This window comes from Tamandua tetradactyla, chromosome 4 (assembly GCF_023851605.1).
Source record: "Tamandua tetradactyla isolate mTamTet1 chromosome 4, mTamTet1.pri, whole genome shotgun sequence".
NCBI lineage: Eukaryota > Metazoa > Chordata > Mammalia > Pilosa > Myrmecophagidae > Tamandua > Tamandua tetradactyla.
The window spans coordinates 193,353,422-193,378,144 of record NC_135330.1 but is presented as its reverse complement, the minus strand read 5'-3'; the positions used below and the strand labels follow the sequence as shown (position 1 = coordinate 193,378,144).

General features: G+C 39.6%; 1 protein-coding gene and 1 long non-coding RNA gene across 4 annotated transcripts in view; one reads left to right on the top strand and one right to left on the bottom strand.

The window, feature by feature from the left end:
• PAN3 (poly(A) specific ribonuclease subunit PAN3) overlaps positions 1-14,517 on the bottom strand; it is a 212,657-nt gene extending 198,140 nt beyond the window's left edge. The window contains exon 1 of one of the 3 annotated variants that reach the window (XM_077158934.1): positions 13,822-14,517. In XM_077158934.1, coding sequence (XP_077015049.1) covers positions 13,822-14,260 — 439 coding nt within the window. In that variant the 5' untranslated portion in view covers positions 14,261-14,517. The remainder of the gene's footprint in view (positions 1-13,821) is intronic. The other 2 variants (XM_077158933.1, XM_077158932.1) reach the window with 2 other exon arrangements.
• Positions 14,518-14,630: 113 nt separating this feature from the next.
• Positions 14,631-21,900, top strand: LOC143681690 (uncharacterized). Its single transcript, XR_013174782.1, has 3 exons — positions 14,631-15,614; positions 15,703-15,769; positions 21,580-21,900. It is a non-coding gene; the product is annotated as an uncharacterized LOC143681690 (long non-coding RNA).
• Positions 21,901-24,723: the final 2,823 nt, after the last annotated feature.

Here is a 24,723-nt window from a genome sequence, read left to right as displayed (position 1 = left end):
TAACTGCACTTAAGGTGGTTATATAAGTGAAAATCCTTGTTATTAGGAAATGCACATGACAGTATGAAGTGTTCAATGGGCATGATGTATATAACTTACACTCAAGTGTTCAAAAAATAGACCTGAATAAATAGACAGATGATAGATGGATAAATAGATACACAGGTGAACTGATGGATGATAGAATGAAGTGCGTGGCAAATGTGGCAAAATGTTAAAATTGTTAGCTCTTGGTATCTGGGGGATAAGAATATATTGGACCATTGCTAGGTATCTATTCAGAGGACATGAGGGCAAGGACACAAACGGACAATGTGCACATCAATGTTTATGGCAGCATTATTTACAATTGCCAAGAGATGGAAACAGCCCAGATGTCCATCAACAGATGAGTGGCTTAACAAGCTGTGATACACACATATGATGGAATATTGCACAGCCAAAAGACTAAGTCCTAAAGCATGTAACAATCTGGATGGACCTTGAGGACATTATGCTGAGTGCAATCAGCCAGAAATAAAAGGACAGGTATTGTATGGTCTCAATGATACGAACTAACATTATGAGTGAGCTTGGAAAATTTTTCTTATACATTATTTAGATATCCCCTTTTTCGTTTATGGTGTATTAGAGTGGCTAGAGGGAAGTACCTGAAACTGCAGAGCTGTGTTCCAGTAGCCATGTTTCTTGAAGATGATTGTATAATGGTATAGTTTTCACACTGGGACTGTGTGATTGTGAAAACCTTGTGTCTGATGTTTCTTTTATCTATGTTATGGACAGATGAGTAAAAAAATAGATAAGGAATAAATAATAGGGGAAGAAAGGTTAAAATAAATTAAGTAAATTGAAATACTAGTGGTCAATGAAAGGGTATGGCAAGGGTATGGCATTTTTGAGTTTTTTCTTTTTTATTTCTTTTGCTGGAGAGATGCAAATGTTCAAAAAAAGATGATGGTGATGAATACACAACTATGTGATGATACTGTGAGCCACTGATTGTAACCATGACAAGAATGTTTGTATGTCAAGAATGTCTGTATGTTTGTTCATTGTTTATAATAAAAATATTTAAGAAAAAAAAAAGAACACATTGGAGTTCTGTGTATGAGGTTTGTACTATTTTTGTAACTATCCTGTAAGTTTGAAAGTATTTCAGAAGTAAAAAAAAAAAAGAAAATCTATAGTTTCTATTTTCCTACTGCTAGAGCTTTCTGAAATTTTATTTTTTTATTACTTCTTTTTTTAATCAGAGAATTAGTAGGTTTACAGAAAACTCATGTAAAAATACATCATTTCCACATATAAAACTTTTAGTATTAATACTAATTTAAACTAGCTTTAAAAAAGGAATATTTTTATATTTTAAAGAAAATGCAGGGCAGCCAGTGGTGCTCAGCAGGCAGAGTTCTCTCGCCTGCAATGCTGGAGACCTGGGTTCAATTCCTGGTGCCTGTCCATGAAAAAAAAAAGAAAAAGCAACATACATACCAGCTTTTTTGTTTGTTTTTAATGAAAAAGAACTTTTGTCTATGTTCTAGTTTGCTAGCTTCTGGAATGTAATATACCAGAAACGGAATGGCTTTTAAAAACGGGAATTTAGTAAGTCGCTAGTTTACAGTTCTAAGGCCGAGAAAATGTCCCAATTACAACAAGTCTATAGAAATGTCCAATTAAAGGCATCCAGGGAAAGATACCTTGGTTCAAGAAGGCCAATGATATTCAGGGTTTCTCTCATTCTGGAAAGGTGAACACAGTCAGGGTTTCTCTTTCAGCTGGAAGGGTACATGGTGAGCAAGGCATCATCTGCTAGCTTTCTCTTCTGGCTTCCTGTTTCATGAAGCTCCCCGGGAGGCATTTTCCTTCTTCATCAGCTTACGGGCTCTCTGCTTCTCGTGGCTACATTGTTCGTCTCTGCTCTCTTTGAATCTCCTTCATTTTCCAAAATATTTCCTCTTTTATAGGACTCCAGAAACTTATCAAGAGCCACCCAAATGGGTGGAGACATGTCATCACTTAATCCAGCTTAATAACCACTCTTGATTAAATCACATCTCCAAGCAGATGATCTGATTACAGTTTCAGACATATAGTATTGAATAGGGATTATTCTGCCTTTATGAAATGGGATTTAGATGAAAACATGGCTTTTCTAGGGGACATACATACTTTCAAACCAGCACATTCCACTCTCCAGACCCTAAAAAAGACGTTAATATAAAATACATTCATTCTATAACAATATCAGAAAATTTTAAACCACTCTAGTACCATTTCAAATACAAGAATAATACAGAGAAGAGGTATCTTTCTCTGTATGCCTTTTTTTAATCAAGGTATCTTGCCCTGGATGTCTTTTATTAGACATTTCTATAGACTTATTGTAATTGGGACATTTTCTCAGCCTTAGAACTGTAAACTAGCATTTCCATTTTTTAAAAGCCATTTCGTTTCTGGTTTATTACATTCTAGCAGCTAGCAAACTAGAACAGATTTTGGTACCAGAAAGTGGAGTGCCGCTGCAGTCTGCAAATACCAGATACATTGGAACTGTTTTCTGGATGGCTAAGGGGAAGATTTTGGGAGAACTGTGAAGAGAATAATGGAGAAGTCCTGGAGTGCCTGAAGAGACTGTTGGTGTAAACCACTGCCAATGTGGACAAAGGGGGACGCAAAAGGGACAAATTGGAGTTTGTAGAGTGAGAACCATGGGAGCTTGGGTCTGAAGCCAAGAAACTTCAGACAGGAGAGTAGACCCACCCATATACATGGAGAGGATGTGTTTACCCTGAAGGGCTGAGGATGAGTTTCCCACCTCCTTGCAATGGAAGAGTAGTGCAGCCTCAGGCCTTGGAGAAGGTACTGCATGCTCCTTGGGGTTTGGGGAGAGCCTGGTTGCCACCACATGGAGGGATTGTGTGTGTGCCCCAAAGATGGCAGAGAGCCCAGGTGCAGCCCCGATGCTTGGAGAGGGTGGAGCAGAGAAAAAGGTGGTCTCCCCAGTGTCCCCCAAGGTTGCGTTCGGAAAGAGGCAGGCCACTGCACAGGTTCTTGGAAAGGGTGGACTGCCACTTTCTAAAGCTGAAGGATAAATGACTTTCAGACTTTGAAATCCAACGGTCTTTGCCCTGCAGGTTTTCAGAACTGTTTGGGTCTTGTAACCCCTGTGTTCCTTCCAATTTCTCCCTATGAAATGAAAACCTGTATCCTGTGAATACCCTCCTTTGCATATTGCCTCCAGATAACTTGTTTTGAGATTCACAGGTCCACAGCCAAAAAAGAATTTTTTGCACCTTAATATTGTTTAGGGTGATGTGTGTAGTTGCCAAGTTGACAAGGGGTGGACACATGTGGTAGTTAGATTCAGTTGTCAACTTGACCAGGTGAAGGCACCCAGTTCTGTTGCTGTGGACATGAGCCAATAGTACCTGAGCTTCATCTGTTGCTCGTTACATCTACAGTTGGCTAAGAGATGTGCCTGCTGCAATGAATGATGCTTGACTTAATTGGCTGGTGCTTAAATCAGAGAGCACAACGTATTACAGCCCAAGCAGCTCAGTATACCTCATTCTCAGCACTCAGCAGCTCAGCCCAGGCCTTTGGAGATGCAGAAAGAAATCACCCCGGGGAAAGTTGATGGAATCCACAGGCCTGGAGAGAAGGCCAGCAGGGATCGCCCTATGCCTTCCCGCATAAGAAAGAACCTCAGTGGAAAGTGAGCTGCCTTTCCTCAGAAGAACTTATGAAATAAATCCCCTTTTATTAAAAGCCAATCCATCTCTGGTGTGTTGTGTTCTAGCAGCTAGCAAACTAGTACAGTCTACATGCCAGTTAACTCAGCCAAGATTAGTGAAATCAGAATATGCCATTACCTATACCGAAATTAAGCTGCTGGAGTTGTCAATATTTTTTAAAAGGCACTGGTGGAGATGGGAGGGGAGGAAATCTAAACATTAAGCATGAAATAATTTATTTTCCAGAATACAAACTTCTAGAAAAAAGAAGCAATTTAGAGATGAATTTTGGGAAGTCATGTACTCCATACCCATTCTCCTATTTCACAGATGAAGAAATGTATTTTCACATGAATTAAATTACTAGCCTAAGACCACAATGTTGTTTTGCAAGACACATCAAAATCTCAGAAACCCCTGTCCAGTGCTAATTCTTAAATACCGAGAGAAGACAGATACCTTATATATTATTATATTAACTTGTTAACACTACAAGACAGCAGTGCATAAAACAAATATTTTATCATATTCCATTCTGCTATGGTTTGGGCTCAATAAACTTTTTTATAAATAAGACATAAAGTTATACAGAAAAATAAATAAGAAATTCTGCTACAAAACTCCTATATATATAGTATGTGCTTATACTGTGTATGTACATATGTCTAAAAATGTACATATACAAAACTACTAGTAATAATTAACTCTGGGCAATAAGATGAGGAGATTGATTAATTTTATATACTTCTTCAGGAGAAATTTTACACACACACACAAAAAGAACATATGGCTTCTATTACTTGAAAAATAAATTCAAAGAATGAAAACCAATCCTAAAATAAGTAGGTAGAAAAAAATATTTAAACCTATCACTAAAAAAAAAAAAAAAATTCAAACCTATTACTAATGTTCCTTAAAGTCCTAGCATAAATTTTTTTCCATGTTATTCTTTTTTTGTTTTAACTTGTTTTATTGTATAATATAACATATATACAAAGCAAAGATAGAAAAAAGCAATAGTTTTTAAAGCACTCTTCAACAAGTAGTTACAGGACAGATCCCAGAGTCTGTCATGGGCTACCATACCATCCTCTCAGATTTTTTCTTCTAGCTGCTCCAGAATATAGAAGGCTAGAAGGAATAAATATTTTATCATCGCAATAGACTTTTTTTCTTTTTTTGTGAAAAATAACATACACAAAAAAGCAATAAATTTCAAAGCGCAACACAACAATTAGCTGTAGAAAAGATTTCAGAGTTTGGTCTGGGTTACAATTCCACAATTTTAGGTTTTTACTTCTAGCTGCTTCTAAGATACTGGAGACTAAAAGAAGTCTCAATTTAGTGATTCAGCAACCATATTCGTTTGTTAAATGCTCCTTTTTTCGCAAAACTCCACCATCAAAGAAACTTTGATCTTGTTATCCCACTCTTCAGGGGTATTTGGGCTATGGTTATTCTAACTTTTTCATGTTGGAAGGGGCTATCTGGGGTAGGGAGATGGAATTAGCTGATGTTCTGGAGAAGCCGGGCCCTCTAGGTTTCACGACTTACCTGGTCTAGGGACACATTTGGAGTTTGTAGTTTTCTAAAAGTTACCCTAGTGCATGAAAACTTTGTAGAATCTTACATATTGCCCTAGGTGTTCTTTAGGGTTGGTTGGAATGATTTTCGTTGGGGTTTGACAAGTTATAATAGGTAGCAATGTCGAACTGAAGCTTGCATAAGAGCAAACTTCAGAGTAGCCTCTAGACTCTTTTTGAACTCTCTCAGCCACTGATACTTTATTAGTTATACTTCTTTTTCCCTTTTTGGTCAGGATGGAACTGTTGATCCTATAGTGCCAGGGCCTGACTCATCCCTGGGAGACATCTCCAGTGCTGCCAGGGAGACTTTCACCCCCCATGTCATGTCCCACTTAGGGGGGAAGCAATGATCTCACTTACCGAGTTGGGCTTAGAAAGAGTGAGGCTACATCTGAGCAACAAGAGGTCCTCCAGAAGTAACTCTTAGGCATGCCTATAGGTAGTCTAAGCTTCTCCGCTACCTATATAAACTTCACAAGAGCAAGACTCAAGATCCAGGGCTTGGCATATTAATTTGTGTGTCCCTAGTGTTTAACACAGTATCAGAGGATTCCCTAATGGTAAAGTTTAATAGTTTCATATTTTTTCTCCCAACTTTCAAGGGACTTTGCCAATACTTTTTGCTTTTGCCAATATTTTTTGCTTATCTGCTTAATTTAATCTAGGATGTATCCAGGCACTGCATTAAACTATACAGGATTAAAGGCCCTCATTCTTATTCTGGGCTCCCGGTGTTTCAATTGTTCAAATGAGCTATCCAGACAGGCTGAGTTAGATTATGTGCTACAGAAAATTTACATTTCAGACAAAATGAGCCTTTTTTTTTCCTTTGCTCTCATAGAGGATGTGCAGTTCTAAAACACAGACAATGTCTTCCTTACCCTTGTGTTCTCAACTACCTTAATCCCTACCTGGTCAGTTTTGTTCTTATCTCTAAATAACAGGTTATAGATATATAAAACACCTTCTCAAGATCCAGAAATAATAATTACCACTCTGGACTCATTGCTAGCACCAATTTTTAAAATATCATTCCTAGGCACTATAAGTGTTCATAGCTTTGCACACAAAAGCAGGTACGTCAATATAAAAAGCAAACAAAAACAGATGCTCCAAAATAAAAATGGATATAAATTTTCCAAGTTAATGAGAGAAGAAAACTCAGAAATAAAAAGGAACAAACTAGTAATACACACAACACGACTTTTGTGCTGAATCCTGAGGGAATTACGTTAAATGAAAAAAAGCCCAATGGTTACATGCAGTATGATACCATTTATAGAACAATCTTGAAGTGACTAAAGTATAGAAGTGGACAACAACTTAGTGTCTGCAGGGGGCGCGGGGTAGAAGTTGGTGTTTAAGGGCCAAGACCCAAGTGACAGGACAGTTCTGTATCCTGACTGCTGTGTCCAGTTTACCAATCTACACATATGATAAAATCACTTAGCGTTAAGAGTGGGGCGATCTGAATAAGACAGGTGAATAACCAACCAATGCTGGTTGTGATGTTATACTATAGTGATGGAAGAAATCACTGCTGGGAGCAGATAACAAGCTCTTACATGTATTATTTCCTACAAATGCCTGTGATTATACAATCATTTCAAAATACAAAGTTAATTAAAAAAAGGAAATACTGTACAAAAGGGCAAATAAGAAGATATTTTGTTTTGTTTGTGGCAATCATTTATCCTTTTAGAGGTCATTTCAAACACACTTTCACTGAAAGTGCTTTATTCATCATTAACTCCTACCTCAGCCTATGTCAGTATCTCCATCCTTGAGCACACCCCCTAACACTTCTCAGGACCTAATATGATCTTGAGTATGTATTTGTCTGTGTTTTAAAAAATCCACTAGGGTAGAATTTTTTGTTTTGTTCACGGTTGTATTTCTATCAGCTGGATCAGGGCTTGCCACCTGGCAACACTATAGTAAAGAAATGAAATGAATGGTGGTAACACTCCAATAAAAGTGTTTAAACCTAAACCAACAACCCAATGGCAGTTGTCCTGTCAGCTGACAGATTGGTGGGATAAAAAGTACAATTCCGGCTTAAACAAAAACAGTTCTGCCACACACATTATATATTCCAAAGCTAGTAGATAAACTTCAAGTTTGCCCTGACACTGCCCACTCCATTTGGACAACCACAGTTCAATCATCTGTAGCAAGTAGACTGTCCTTGAAAAGTATGCTCTCAAAAACTGAGGAAGGAAAGGAAACAAGGATAAATCATACATTTATTAATAATATTTAATTAACAGCAGCAATGAAGACTGAAAAAATTCCCTAATGCACCAAACAATGTGCTGACTGTGCCACATGCAACCTTCTTTAAAAACTGTGAGGTAGATACTATTACCTTCATTTTTTTTTGCATGGGCAGGTGCTGGGAATTGAACCCAGGTCTCCCGCATGGCAGGCAAGAACTCTGCCTGCTGAGCCATTGGGCCTGCCCTATTATCTCCACTTTTAAGATAAGAAAACTTGAGGTTAAACATTTTTGCCCAAAGTTACAAAGCTAGTTAAATAAGGGAGTCCTGATTCCATTTCACATAGGTCTTGGTCTAAAGCCTTCACTACTAACTAGTTTAACCAAAAAAATAAGCCTATTTTGGCAAAACAAGCAAAACCATTGGGTTTCAAATATAATAATCTGCATAAAATTGCAAATATTGATCTAATAAACACCTGAGATGCTAAAAATCAATCACCTTGAATAGTAAAGACATATAAAGTCTACCTATTTGAAAATTTTAAATTACCTCATTAAAATGTCAAGAATCAATTCAGTTGAACCAAAAATCAAACCTTTGTTTTTCATGGGCAGTCACTGGGAATCAAACCCGGGTCTCAGGCATGGCAGGCGAGAACTCTGCCACTGAGCCACCATGCCTTGCCAAAAAATCAAACCATTTTTAAGTCTTAGAACATCCCAAGTGCAAGAGAAATAAAAAATGTCAAAAACCTGAAATACTTTACGAGTGTGTGTGTGTGTGTTTGTGTGTTCTAAAATAAACTGTATCAATTATATTAAAACACTGAATGAAGCTGAATGTGAGAATGATAGAGGGAGGAGGGCTGGGGGCACAAATGAAATCAGAAAGACAATAAAGACTGAGATGGTATAATCTAGGAATGTCTAGAGTGTAAATGATAGTGACTAATGTACAAATTTAAAAAATGTTTTGCATGAGGAAGGACAAAGGAATGTCATTACAGCAGGGTGCTGAAGATAGATAGTTATTCATATTTTAAAACTTCAACTTATGTGTGAGGTTAAAGCACAAAATGTTTATTTGGTACAAAATTTATATTTTGACTAGTGCATTTCCTAACATAACTTATGTAGACAGCTTAAATGAACACCATAAGTACAAGGAACCTTGAGTAGGACATAAGATTTTGTGGGTTTGTCCAGAGTGATGCCCCAATAAATCCCAGAGTGATTTGAACAGTGAATAAAAAAGTATTTGCAAAGTCCCTTTCAGCGAATAGTGAGAAAGGGGGAAAATTCAGCTTTCCCAACTTGAATTCTTGATATTCTCACAAGCAGTGTGGACAACCAAAGCTATACAGGCTGAGCCCCCAGTCTTGGGGTTTGTTCATATGAAACTTAACCCCACAAAGGAAAGGTCAAGCCTACTTAAAATTAGGCCTAAGAGTCACCCCCAAGAGAACCTCTTTTGTTGCTCAGATGTGGCCTCTCCCTCCAGCCAACACAACAAGCAAACTCACCACCCTCCCCCTGTCTACATGGGACATGACTCCCAAGGGTGTGGACCTTCTTGGCAACGTGGGACAGAAATCCTAGAATGAACTGAGACTCAGCATCAAGGGACTGAGAAAACCTTCTCTACGAAAAGGGGGAAGAGTGCAATGAGACAAAATAAAGTGTTAATGGGTGAGAGATTCCAAACAGAGTCGAGAGGTTATCCTGAAGGTTGTTCTTACACATTAAGTAGATATCATCTTGTTAGTCAAGATGTAATGCAGAGGCTGGAGGGAAGTGCCTGAAAATGTAGAGCTGTGTTCCATTAGCCATGTTTCTTGAAGATGATTGTATAATGATATAGCTTTCACAATGTGACTGTGTGATTGTGAAAACCTTGTGTCTCATGCTTTTATCTACCTTGTCAACAGACGAGTAGAACATATGGAATAAAAATAAATAATAGGGGGAACAAATGTTAAAATAAATTTAGTTTGAAATGCTAGTGATCAGGGAAAGGGAGGGGTAATGGGCATGGTATGTATAAATTTTTTTTCTGTTGTCTTTTTATTTCTTTTTCTGAATTGATGCAAATGTTCTAAGAAATTATCATAATGATGAATATGCAAATATGTGATGATGTGAATTACTGATTATATATGTAGAATGGAATGATCATAAGTTAAGAATGTGTGTTAAAAATTTTTTTTAATTAAAAAACAAATGCTAGTGATCAATGAAAGTGAGGGGTAAGGGGTATGGTATGTGTAAATTTTTCTCTGTTTTTGTTTTATTTCTTTTTCTGAATAGATGCAAATGTTTCAAGAAATGATCATGACAATGAATATGCAACTATGTGACGATATGGTGAATTACTGATTATATATGTAGAATGGAATGATCAAAAGAATGCGTTTGGCGTTTTTTGGTATTTTAAAAAAAATTAAAAACTTAAAAAAAAAAACAACCACTCTGCAGACCACATTCAGCCTGCGGACCAGTATTCTGCGACTTCTGGTCTATGCTAAAAACAATACTAAGAAAAAAACAAAATAAAATATACTGTATCTCCCAAACTACAATGATGCATGCTAGAACAGAACATGTTTACCCCATGGCCAGTTAGACATAATAGCTAGAGTAAGACAATGCACTATATACATAAAAAGTAAGCAAAAAACAGTATGGTTGCCTTATAAGGTTGAAACATCACTGCAACTAAGTGTACTAAGAAGAAAACGCCTTTGTGCTTCAGTTTTCCAGCAAAATTGGGATAAAATTTTATCTTGCAATTATCCACCAGAATTTGTTTAAATGCTATCTGAAGCACTAACAAAGCAATTCTCCAAAAATTCTGTGCCAAAACAAGGGTCAAAAATGCAAATGCTGGGACTGCAGTAAAATACAGACACTTGCCTGATCAAAAGTGGCTGGCCCTAATTTCAATAGGGGTAAAAAGGGTATTACTCTTCAGTGGAAGCCAGCATCAGTACTCTACATTGAATCTTTTGAATTTTTCAGTATTAACAATTAAATTCAACTAAAACTCACATCTATGTAAATTTAAAATACAAAATATCATAAACACCGACCAGAAATGGCTACAGGTATAAAGACAGATAATACCAAGTATTAGGAAGAATGTGGAGCAAGTGGAACTCTCACACACAACTGGAGGGAATGTAAATGTGGTACAAGCACTTTAGAAAACTGGAATTATCTACTAAAGCTGAATATATACATGCCCTACTAGGACCCACCAAACAATCCTAGGTGAGACTTGTTCCCCAAAAACATGTAAAAGAATGCTCAAAGGATGGTTCTTCTTAGTAGACAAAAACCAGCATCGATCCAAATGCTCACTGATGACAAAAGGAAAAAGTAAAGTGTGCCCTATTCATACAATGGAACGCTACTCAAAAATGTGACTTAAGGCACTATCAACATGAGTGGCTCTCTAAACATAATGCTGAAAGAAACAGCCCACCAGAAAATATATACTGCATGATTCCACTTTCAAAGTTTAAAAAAGTGCAAATTACTTTACAGCCTTAAAATAAAGCGTTAGAAATCTGCAAAGCTGTGACCTTTGGGAAAGGGAAGTGACTGGGAGGGGGCAAGAGGAGGGTTTCTAGAGGTACTGATTATATTCTATTTCTTGATCTGTTCATTTTCTGGAAATTCCAAGAACTTATTACGTTTACACCTGAAAGTTTAAAAACACACACCTACACACACACCTACACACACACACACACACACACACACACACACACACACACACACACACACACGAGATACCAGGAAGTCAAACAAGATATTTCCCTAGGCCGAGTCAACTTATTGGAGCAGAGGTACTGATTATATTCTATTTCTTGATCTGTTCATTTTCTGGAAATTCCAAGAACTTATTACGTTTACACCTGAAAGTTTAAAAACACACACCTACACACACCTACACACACCTACACACACACACACACACACACACACACACACACACACACACACACACACACACGAGATACCAGGAAGTCAAACAAGATATTTCCCTAGGCCGAGTCAACTTATTGGAGCAGAACTGTTTGTGGCCTCTTAGCTAAAGAAACTCTTGTGCATTCTTATACTTAAACATAAGGTAAGAAAAAGATAAATGAAAGCAAAGTAAAATTGTCTTAGAATGCTACATGACCCAATCACCTACTAATAAAATTTTAAGTTTTCCCTAAAAGCTCTCTTAAGAGTGTGCTGACTATTTTAATTGCCTCACATGTAATTAACAGATGAATCAAGTTTGTCTCAAAAGATAAAGCATAATAAGAACACAGTTAAATATTTAGTAGACTAAAAATTAAACAATGTTAGATGTAAAAACTTTAAAGCACCCCATAATTCACCTACACAATCCTCATTCCTGACTCCTGAGCAGCTTCACTTGCCACTCACTGATCTGGAGCAATTTTCTCTCATCCATCAGGAGTCACAACTCAGGTACTACTGAGAAATACCATGAAGCCTATCACAGAAAGAGACTAGGCTTCCCCCAGTCTGATTAAAGAAGTCCCTACAAAATTCAAATACAAAAATCAGCTATTTAATCGGGCAACTATTAAATGCCTCCTTTTTAGCGTTAACTGCCTGTCCTCTCAAGACCCTAAATCCCCAATACTTTCCTTTCCTAGTACATACAACCATCTCCTTGTAATATTTTCCTCCACCTGAAGTGCCCACCTTCACCTGTTTATATCCTGCCCTATCTTTCACGTCTCATCTTTACTACCTACCGGGTTAGAAAATCCAAGAAAGTCACATATTAAATCGCATACCAGCATTTTTTTAAAAGTGCCTCTTTCTGTGGGTTTTTAAACTATTGTTCAGTTTCACTGCTTACTCATCAAACATTACTCTTAATTTAAGCTATAGCTCGCAGGTCAAGCAAAAGTTTACTTCACAACTGCAAAGACGCTGTTCATAATTGTTAAAATTCCAACAATATAATCGTTTTTATACAAAACATCCGAAATTAGAAATTCTTAACATATCAACCTCGCCAAATACAGCTCTGCATTAAAGTCAAGCCCATCACAATAAAAGAAACACATGATTTTTAAAAAATGTTTTGTAAAGCCTCTGGGAAGACGCTTATTAAATAATCCTCCTAGAATCAACAAGTGCTAAAAATGCATGCCAATTTTATTTACGGTTTTAAAAAAAAGCAAAAAATGTTCCTACGTCCAAGCTAAACTATCAAATTATTTTAAGATCTAAAAACTGTTTAGAATTTCCAAGAGAGTGGGACTTTTTCCTTTGGTTTGGAAATGCTCAATAAACTAAGAAACAAGAAGGAGGAAAATGTGGTACCTGCTCTACTTAAGGGAATTTTTCTGTAAAACAGAAATAGATTACACTTAACACTTCTTATAATTGTAAACTCCACTCAGGAGTAACAACTAAAAAGTTGCAAATCGATAAATAATAACAAATGAAAACTGAACCAAAGTGTTACAGTTGTTCACAAAGGTATGCTGCATATAACTGTCTTTCAAGGCTCCACTCTAAGAGTTTGCCTGATACAAAGTCGTAGAAGACGAGATCCCTACAGACGTCCTGCAAACTCAGTATTGTAGCTTTGAGGAAAGCTATGCTGGAATGCAAGCCCTGTGAAATTCCTCTTTTAAACTTTCGAGTAGACCTAACCAAGAACACTTCGGCCCGTTCACTCCCAATCCTTAGAAAGCATTTCCTGCCTGAAAACCTTTCTCCCCCAAACCGGATTCAAACTTTTTCCGTTCTCGTAACCTACTCCAGGAAGCCTTAAGCTCGGCCCTCCCCTCCCGCCCCCGACCCACGCACACACCCCTGGGGAACCTCAACCCTCGGCAGACTCCACTCCACAGCGGCAGGCAACACACATGTGCCTGCAAACCCAGCCCCTTTCCACACCCCCCGGAAACGACACCCCGTTTCCCACACTCGGCAGCCGCGGCCCATCCCCCTTCCTCCCTGCCCACCCCCCTCCAAGTCCGTCCACCCACCCACGTCCCGGGAACCCAGCCTCGCCTCGCTGCCGGGCTCGCCGAAGGCTGTGGGGAGGGGAAGCAGAAGAAGGAAGGAGGGCTCGGGCCGGGCCTAGGCCGCTCAGACCGCCCCGGGAACTGGGGGTTGGCCCGCGGGGCCGGGCTCGGCTCGACTCCCGGCGCCCTCAGGGCCTCAGCCGGCCCCGGGCCCTGCCTCCGCCGGCGCCCGACGCCAGGGCGGCCCTCCCCGCCCGGCCCCCACTCACTTGCCAGCCGCGGTCCATCGAGTCCCCCGCCGCTGCCGCCTCCGCCGCCCGCGGCCGCCGACCCGGGCGGCCCCAGCTCCGGCTTCTTGGGCCCCGGCTGTGGCGGCGGCCCGGCTCCCCCGCCCGGGACGGCTGCGGGCGGAAAGCCGGCCCCGGGCGCGCCCGCCAGAGCCAAGGGGACGCTGTTGCTATGGAGGCCGAGGCCCGGGGCGGCCCCAGCGGCCGGGTCCTCGTGCAGGAACTGACACTCCTCCCCGTAGAAGCAAGTCTTATCCTTGGCGTAGTAGCGGCAGTACTTGAGCTTCACTCCCGCCGCCGCCCCGCCGGGGACACCCGCGACCCCCGGCGGGGCCACCACCGCCACTGCCGCCGCCAGCGCCGAGGAGGAGGAAGAGGAGGCGGCGGCCGAGGGGGTCGGGAGGCCGCCGCCACTGTTCATGGCAACGCCGCAGCCTCGGCTTCCGCCGCCGCCGCCACCATAGACGGGGGAGGGAAGGAGGACGCCGCCGGTGCGGGATGAAAGCCTGGGCGGGTGGGTCTGTCCCGCTGCGGGAGCCGGAGCCGCCCGGGGAGAGGGGGGAGGGGAGAGGGGAGGGAGGAGGGGTAGGAAGGAGGGGAGGGGAGAGAGAGAGTTGGGATTCTCTCTCACTCACTCACTCGCTCGTTCTCTTTTCTTAAAGGGGCCGCGCGGGACGACCGGGTGGGCGCGCGGGCCCCGGCGGGGGCTTCGAGGGCGCGGGAGTGAAGGGGGGGCGAAGGGAGGGCGGCTGCGGCGGCCAGAGGGTGGGGAGCACGGAGGGGGCGGTTTATTTTTAAATTCTGCCTCCACTCGCTCGCTCGCGCTCAGGTTCCCCGGAGTTGTTTATTCCATTTTCCTCTTCCTGGGACGGGGTCGCCGCTGCGCGTGCGCGGCCGCGCGGGGCCTTGTGGGTAGCTGGAGCCGGAGCAGCCGCGGGCCTGGGGGCCCTCGGGGCTTCGGCGGGCTGGAGCGGACCGACGGCCGCCTGGTGGAAGCCGGTGTCTTCCCTTCTTGTATATTTTCTTACTGATGTGTAAAGTCAGTTGTCATTTTCTAATTGAAAAGGCAAAGTTGGCAGAAAGTGAAAATGTCGGTTGAGGGGCTGCACCTGGGGACAGCCCGAGCGCTTGGTCTCGGTGAAGAACCGGCTCGTTTTGTTTACCTGCCCGCCGCCCTTCCTCTTCCTTTTTTTTTCCACCCTCTGTTCTCTGTCCTTGGTTTTGAGAACGACAGGACTGATTGCCTTCGCTTCTGGGCCCTTTGTCAAAAAATGGAGCCAAGAAAGAGGTTGATTTAGACAAACCCCCTGCTCAGCGCGGCACCTGTTTCCTCCGTTTCTATTCCTGAAGGCCGGCGGTCGCTCGCCAAGAGGGAGATGCCGCCTGGGCACCGGAAGGTTCATTTATAAATGAACTAGATTGCTTTTCTCCGTTCTGCCTTGTCTTGGTTTTAACTTCACTTTTAAAAGATGGTGCTTCCCTCCGTGGTCTCTGATCTTTCACTCAAATTGTATATTTGTTTTAAAAGGTGGGGGGTGTGGTTCGAGAATTTTAAAGAATTGCTTTGAAGGGAAAAGTAACATTAACATTTTGGTTTTTCTTCTCTGTAAAAGATTTTCTCACAAAGGCAGTATAGTAGTTGGGCGGGGTTGGGGAGGTTGTTTGCAATATTTAAGGAATTGTGGCAAACAGAAGAGGTGACAGAAGAGTGAATATATAAGCAAATTACTCCATTGCCAAAAGGGGAAACGATGGATTCCATAGACCACAAACTGGTAAGCCTGGTGATGTTCTTTAGCTTAACAGCCTTTGTATTATGTCTTTCTTTTTAAAAGCATTTTCATATATTCATTTATTCAACAGATATTTATCAAATGCCCATTGTGTACCAGGAAATGTACTAGGAGATGGAGAAGCAAAAGTGAACAAGGTACGGTCTTGCCTGAATTCAAATAGCTTATTTAATCCTCTGGTTGGAGAGACAGAAAAGTGCACAAAGGGACTGTAAGCCAGTGTCTTCAGTGCTAACTTTATCACACTGAGTATTGGGGGATGTTAAAAATCTTATACTTCCTGGACAAAGTTGATACCTTAGAAGCATAAATAATGCTTGAGAGCTTTGCCTTTGAATTCAGATAGATCTAGACTTGAACCCAGTGCCTACCTACACTTAATAGTTGTGTGTGCTGGGTAAGTTTATTCATGTCTGTCTGTCTTATCTGTAAAACTGGGTTCAATAATACCTACTTCATAAAGTTTAAACTAGTCGTGTCCTATCTATAGTAAGAATTCAGTAGATTGTAGCTATTCCTGCTAATAGTCGTCATTGGGCAGTATAAACCCAGAGTGAAGGGAGGAGCATTCTAGGCAAAGCATACAGCTGTGCAAAAGGCCTGGTTGAGATGAAACAGAGCTTGGGTTGCTAGGGAGAATAGTGGTAGTGGAGAACTGATCAGGGAGCGTATCACCAAAGGCCCTCTCATAAGGCCATCTTAAAAGAATGGACTTTTTCCTCAGGGCAATAAAAGTTGTTCAAGGATTTTAAGTCAAGTAAAGACTTTTTTTTTAATCCTCATATGAAGAAAGTAAAGAAAATGGGTTGTACTATTTTATAGTAAGGCCTGGAATTTGAATTAGGTACAGTCACCAACTTATCTGTAGTAGCACCAGGATTTAAACTCAGTGCTTCTAATTACAAAACTTTTGCTCTTTCTGTTGCACATTTTGCCATTTCTAAATGAACATGGGACATGTATGTCTTCTTGGTGGCTTGGAAAGGAAGTTGGTGTTTACAGTGAGAAAACGGGTTCGTTAAGTTCATTCCAGATTCAGCATATCATTCAAAGATTTATTGAGAGCCTATTGTGTGCCAGTTAAGTTCTGTGCTAGGCTCTGATTTACAAAACCCAGTACAAGATGGCCTTTATCCTCAAGAGTTACTGTGAATGATGAGGGAAATGCCAAAGATGAAGTAAAGTATCTCTTAATACCACACTCGGAGATTTCTGTTAAATCCTTATGAACAAGATGGAGGAAAGTAAGTTAAGTTAGATGATTTTAGGATTCTTTGATTAGTCATAATCAAAATGTTGACAAAATTGATTTTGGAATTTCTTGAAAAGTATCCAAAGAGTATTGATAAATTGATACATGGCAACATGATTTTTACTGTCTACCTTTGGACTCTGTCCTTAACCTGTTTTTATATAAAAACTGAATCTACTACCTAGAAGAAGCAATATATGGCAGACTTAGCAGACGTACAGTAGGTTGCAAAATTGATGGAGATAGATAATGCAGTAAATGACAGACTAGGATGTTTAAATCTCCATCAGTTAGAAAAATGGGCCAGTACTAGCAAAAGGAAACTATTGAACCTGAATGACACATCCCTGGGTTAACAAGCACTTTAATATATTACTGATGATGTAAACCACCAACCCTGCAAGGTGGTAATGTTTTATCAAAAGCCTTTAAAATATCCATTCCCTTTCAACTGTTGCTATTCCACATGGCCAGTCAGTCCTATCAAAATATAAAGAAAAAGTTTTATGCTCATTGTAATATTACATGAAAGAGCCAAAAAAAGAAAAAAGTGCGAAGAATCTAAATCCTAAAAATTAGGAGTACAATTAAATAAGTATTGGACTGTTTACTTGAAACATTATGTAGCCATTAAAATTTGTAATAGCAGTGCTTATGATACAATGTAAGTGTTAAACATGACACAAAATTGAATGCACTATATATTGTAGTGATGTAAACAAAAAGCCTAATGGAAATGAAGATTAACTGACCTAAAATATTAAGTTTTTTTTTTTTTGCTAAGTTCGTAAGATGACAAAGTAGGCTTTTCCTATTTTTCCTCAATTTCCCAAATTTGTTACTTCTATCATAGATAGGTAAGCATTAAAAACTGTGATTTAATCTTAACCTTTTAATTCTGAGGAGTAAGTCCATGGTGTTTGCTAAATTATCCTCTGTATTTGGGTTTGTTTGTTACAAATAAAAAATTAGCTTTTAATGACAAAGTTTATTTCATGGAAAACCGATTCAGCCTGTACATTAGTTGGTATTTTATCAAAAAGGGTTTGATTATTGAGGAAGTTTGGGAAACATTGAGTTGAACAGTTTTATTTACTGCAAGTCTTTTTTAAAGCCTTTAATATGTTGATAAATATTATATCTGTAAAAGCACAGTATATTATGCCACATTACCAAACTTATTTGACCATAGGACACTTTTTTCTGTAAGCATTTTGTGGAATTAATGTTCCTTAGAACACAGTCTGAGAAACACTGTTCTAGTCACCTCCCTTCTCATTTCCCCTATATAACCAACTTAAAAATTTCTCCACATTCTTCAATCCTCCTATCCCAACCCTTCTACATTGTGATCTGCTTCATACATGCAAAAAGAAAACATCTTCCTAACCTCGTTAGAACAGAAGCCTTTTCTCTTTGGACCTCAACTTTCATTCATGCTCTGAACTTATCCTGTATTGTTTCTCCAGAAATCTAGTTATTCTCTATTCAGTGTATGCTCTGTTCTGACTCTCATCTTAGTATATAAGTAGGTAAAGCCTCACAATAAATCATTTTTCAGGCATCCATTCCTCTCTGTTGTGAACCTTTTGTAATAAAGAACAAAAAATATTTTTAAAAAACTCCCAAAAATGGAAACACAGTGTTGGTAAGAGGGCTAACAGATTGCCACTTCAGAGGACAATTTGGCAGTATCTAGAAATTTTTAAATATTCTATGCTATGACCCAACAAAGCCGCTCTGGGTATCTACCCCAGAAAAACACTCTTAATTATAAATGTCCATAGAAAGGTGGACCATTCTCTAAGCTTGATTGGTGAGTAAAAAAAAAAAAAAGGCAAGATAGAGATAAGTGTGTGATGTTGCACCTTTTCCATAAAAAAAAAAAATAAATAAGATCTATATACTACATAGAAGTCTTTAAATGCATAGAAAAAGTTTTGGAATATTAAACCTCAAGTTGCTAACAGGGATTGTGAGTAGGGAGCAAAAAGGACTAACTTTCTGTAATGTCTCAGATTTTAAAAGACTATTCCTTCTTTGGTTAGGTAATTACAAATTTATTTAAACAAAAACGAAACCCTCACCATTAGTTTCTTTCTTTTGCTCCAATTTCTTCCTTTTCTTCGTAGGGAATTTTTCAAATCATCCATTCATAGCCAACTTCTTCATATCCCATTTATCCCTTAATTAAGGGTAATCTGACATTTGCCCCTACTATGTTAAAATATGTTTCTGGCAAAGCTGTGACTGACCTTGTTGGCAAATCTACTACATACTTGTCAGCCGGTTTATATTTCCTTAACAGTATTGGCCTTTTCACTGCGCCTTTCTCTCTTGGCATCCAGAACCCCTTGTTCTTGGTTTTCCTCCTGCCTTTTTAGCCTGTGGGTAAGGGTTTTCTCTGCCTCTACCATTCAGTGCAGCATTTAACGAATATTTGTTAAATAAATTTCAAGTAATTAATTATAATTTAGAAGAAGGCATGGGATATTCTCTGAATTAGTTTAAATACAAAATATAATGTTAATGAGACAAAAAAGCACATTCAATTTGGAATTAAAATAGCTTGATAACACACACAGGTTTCACACCTGTGTGCTTTCAGCAAGTCTCTCAACCTCTCATAGCTTCAGTTTCTTCATTTTTAAAATAGAAATAGTGGGCGATGCAATGGTGGCTCAGCAGGCAGAATTCTGGCCTGCCATGCCAGAGACCCAGGTTCAATTCCTGGTGCCTGCCCATGCAAAAAAAAAAAAAAGGTAATATAGAAAGAGCAATAATCTGTTCCATGGAGTTGTCTTAAGGATTGAATGATTTAATAAGAACTAATAGAGAAAATCTCTCAAGCACTAAGGGGACAAAATTTTTATTTGCAAAATAATTTTAACTGCCTTTCTCTCTAAAACAGGTTCTGCAAGGGTGTCCACTTCTGACCACTTTTATCTTACAATGTTTAATGTTGCCACCTTGCACACTCTCCTATTTCCCTCTTCTTTTTTGATGATAAGGACAACAATGGTGGATAATGTAACAATGCCTTAAATTCCATAGTGTTTCAGAGCTTTCAGAAGCAACCAGGAATATTTTCCATTTTTTCTTCCCAACAAGCCTGTGAAACAGTTAAAATAAGGACTTTATTTAATATCAGAACTTTGAGACTTTGGAAGGATCGCTGAGGTTCCATGATTTGCCCCCAAAATAAGTCAGCTGGGCCTCAAACCCAGGTCTTTTAACTCCTGGTTCTATTCTCTTTCTCCTGAATTACAGCTGTCTCATTAGGGTTTGTGTCCACTCATTCTGGATTTTCTTTCTTTTACCTTCAACCCACCTCAGATTAATTATATTCCTTCCCAATTGTGCTTGTTTGAAACTATTATGTACCTCAAAAAGCCATATTTTAATCCTGGTGCACTCTTGTGGGGTCACCCATTTCTTTTAATCCTGATTCAACATTGTAGGGAAGAAACTTTTGATTAGATTATCTCCACAGAGATGTGACATGCCCAATTCTGGGTGTGACGTTTTGATTAGATGAATGTGTAACTCCACCCATTCAAGGTGGCTCTTGATTAGTTTACTAGAGTCGTTTATAAGGGGAAACATTTTGGAGAAACTTCAGATGCAGAGGCAGACAGACATTTAGAGACCCTTGGATAAGAGTTGCTTCAGAGCTGACAGAGACATGGATGTTTAGAGATGCTTGGAGTGCCGACTGAGCAGATTCCTAGACATGGGCAGACCCCAGCAGACATCATATGCCTTCCCATGAGATGTTAAGCAAGTCAGAACCCAGAATTGTGTCCTGGAGGAGCTAAGTAAAGGCCCACAGTTGCTTAAAGAAGAAACCACTGGCATCAGAAGCTGGAAGCAATGGAACCAGGAATAAGGACCAGCAGATGCCAGCCACATGCCTTCCCAACTAATAGAGGTATTCTGGATGGCATCAACCTTTCTTGAGTGAAAGCAGCCTCTTTGTTGCCTTAATTTGGACATTTTCATGGCCTTAGAACTATAAACTTGTAACTTAAAATTCCCTTTCTAAAATCCGTTCTATTTCTGGTTGTATTGCATTCCAGCAGTTTTAGCTAACTAATAACACCCATCTACCATAGAAATGCATCAAATCCGTATTTCACTCTCTTAGATTCTCAGTGAAGATGTCCCTCAGCAAATCTGGGATTTTAAAACCTGCAATAGCATGCTAATAGGGAAGGAGGGTAACTTCCGAGATGAATTATATATGCTCTAGCAGTAATTGTCGCCAATGCAGCAATATCCCCTTTTTTTCTTCCACATCTTTATTACAGTGCAAAGTCAAGACCCTTTACAGAGACAAGTACAGGTATTTGTTTGCTGAACAATGCTGAGACCCAGAGAGCACAGGTGGGGTCTACCTGCCATTGCCCTGGTTGCAGCTGGCCAACATGGCTACAGAGATGTGTAATGGGAGACCTTCCCCTGCTGAGGAGTGGGGGATTGCTGTTTGGGTGGGAAAACCAGCTGGAAGGGCTCAATGGACAACAATGAAGTCCTGCTCTAGACCAGAGTAGGGAACTACTGATTTTGATATGGGTCTTTCAATCTCAAATACAGGAATTGGCTGGCTCAGTGGATGTCATGTGAGGATTTGACAAGGGAATATAGATTTCTCTCTGCACAACTGTTGTCTAGCCCTTCTTCTGCTTCTTCTAGAGGAAGAGGCCTACAGCTCCCACAATGACCATAACATAAGTGAGGAACCCACAGGAGGTCCAGACTGGGAGTTACTTAGAACCAAGAGCTCTGTCATACCTTTCAAAGACTGTGGCACCACCCCAGCTTCCAAGAATTTACAGAGAGTAGATGCAGCTCCTGGTCGGGAATGATTGCTCCTTTAACTTCTCCCCATTGCATTTCTGCTTTTTTCTGGCCTAATTTTGCTAGGGTTGATAGACTAAAGTGTGTGGAGAAGGAAGTCCTAGCTATCAAAGTTGTATTGCCAGTTTCCCCAAAGGCTCACGTATCATTGTGTTCTGGCAGGTGTGTGACTCTTGGATCTTGGCCCTGGTTGTTCTATGATGCTCCTTTGGATGTGACAAGGGGCTGGGACAGGATGCCCAAGGCTGGTCTTCCTCATGAGGGGCTTGCCCAGGGCTGGCTGGAAAGGAGCAATGAAGTCATAGCTCAGAGAAGAGGTTGTGACCTTTCTTCTGGAAGGAGTCATCCCCACAAGGACTGCATTTGGACCAGGAGGGGGGATACCTGGTCCCAGCCTCAGGAGCTCACAAACAAACAAGCGCAGCTCCCCACCAGCACAGTCTGGTCCCCATCCACTATTGGCGTTTTTTGATGGGAAAAATATGAGATGTGACGAAGTACTGAGGTTTTTTTTTTTTTTTTGTACTCCTTAACCTGATAATCTAAATGAATATTACTTTGCAAGTAATCACCTGGTGAAAAAAAATATATATAGGCTTATTCTAAATTATAATATATTTGGGGGATTTATTTCCTGATCTTTATCACCATTTTAAAATAGCCTCATGGTAGGAGAACTTCATTCTTTAAGAGAAGATTTTATTTTGGGAAATGGCCCAAAGTATTAGAGCCAGATGTGGTGAATAATAAGAATTACTGAGCAGGGCTATGGCATTTGTAAATGAAAATAACAAGAATAGAGTCACCATAAAACAAAACCACTATTCTTGTATGGTTCAAAAACTGATGCTGAAAATAGTTTTCTAAAAACAATGGTGTCACTATTAGAAGGTAAGTCTATAGTCTTCCCAGGGAAGTAAAAGTGTTCCAGAGTGAAGTATTATTTGATCTTAGAGACTAATGTATTAGCTTTTTCTAAGGGTCTTATCACACATTTGATACCTCCTAAAAGCACGTTTTATAGGCAACTCCCTACTGTTATTGTAAGGTTGTTTTTTTAAGCAACGTTCATTCTTCAGTATCCTTTTATTAAAATTCTACAGTCGTCTCTCAGTCATTTTCATGTTAATAAATATTACAACCAAAACTGCAATTAATTTACGAATTATATTTGCTTTGGGCTATTATGTGGGAATTATTTTTCATTTGGGTGGCCTCCAGCAACATTCTTCTAGCAACAGATATTACATTGCTAAATACTAATGGTAGTGTTCGTTTGTTTTAAGTACCAATAGCTGGGGGAGAACTTTATGTTTTCTGAGCGATCAGTGATTGGATTCATCTTAGCAGCTTGTGTTTTGAAAATTATCCTTGAAGACAATCTATAGTAGAAACTATATGTGGGTAGGTTTTTTTTTTAATTAATTTATTTATTTAAAAATTAAGAACAAACGAAAACATTAACATATCATTCCATTCTACATATATAATCAGTAATTCTCAATATCATCACATAGTTGCGTATTCATCATTTCTTAGAACATTTGCATCAATTCAGAAAAAAATAAAAAGACAACAGAAAAAAATAAAACGATAACAGAGAAAAAAAAATCATACATACCATACCCCTTACCCCTTGCTTTCATTAATCACTAGCATTTCAAACTAAATTTATTTTAACATTTGTTCCCCCATTACTTATTTTTATTCCATATGTTCTACTCGTCTGTTGACAAGGAAGATAAAAGGAGCATCAGACACAAGGTTTTCACAATCACACAGTCACATTGTGAAAGCTATATCATTATTCAGTCATCATCAGGAAACATGGCTACTGGAACACAGCTCTACATTTTCAGGCAGTTCCCTCCAGCCTCTTCACTACATCTTGAATAACAAGGTGATATCTACTTAATGTGTAAGAATAACCTTCAGGATAACTTCTCGACTCTGTTTGGAATCTCAGCCATTGACACTTTGTCTCATTTCACTCTTTCCCCCTTTTGGTTAAGAAGGTTTTTCCAATCCCTTGATGCTGGGTCTCAGCTCATTCTAGAGTTTTTCTCAATCCCTTGATGCTGAGTCTCAGCTCATTCCAGGATTTCTGTCCCACGTTGCCAGGAAGATCCACACCCCTGTAGACAGAGGGAGGGTGGTGAGTTTGGCTGTTGTCTTGGCTGGAGAGAGAGGCCACATCTGAGCAACAAAAGAGGCTCTCTTGGGGATGACTCTTAGGTCTAAATTTTAAGTAGACTTGACCTATCTTTTGTGGGGTTAAGTTTCATATGAACAAACCCCAAGACTGGGGGCTCAGCCTATAGCTTTGGTTGTCCACACTGCTTGTGAGAATATCAAGAATTCAACTTGGGGAAGTTGAATTTCTCCCCGTTCTCACCATTCCCCAAAGGGGACTTTACAAATACTTTTCCACTCACTGATCTATATATGGGTAAGTTAGAGTGGACTACTTTTGAGTCCCAGAAATAAAATTTAACACCTTTATAATCCTTATACAGCTGTGAAATAATGTCACTTTAAGATCTGTAAGCCCAACCTAATTCATTTGGACCACACCTTAATTGAAGTAACTCATCAAAAGGACCTATTCAAATGAGTTCATACCCGCAGGAATGCATTAAGATTAAGATCATGTTTTTCTGAGGTACATAATTCCAAGTCACCATACCTGGTAGAGAGCAAGGATCTATGGCTGCAGTTTGTGATTTTTTAATGGTTCTTTAAATGCAAACAAAAAGAAAGTGCAGTAATAATATCATAAAAACAAAAATTAAGTCCAAAGCATTTTTGTATGAATATTTTGTATGAAAAATACAAAATATTTCATATTTAAGTATCAAAAAAAGAAAAAAGGAATATTATGTAACGATAAAAGTTACACTCCACAAAACAATAATAACCTTAATAAACTTCAGTGCCCCAAATAATATAATCAAGTGCAAATACACACAAAAAACACCT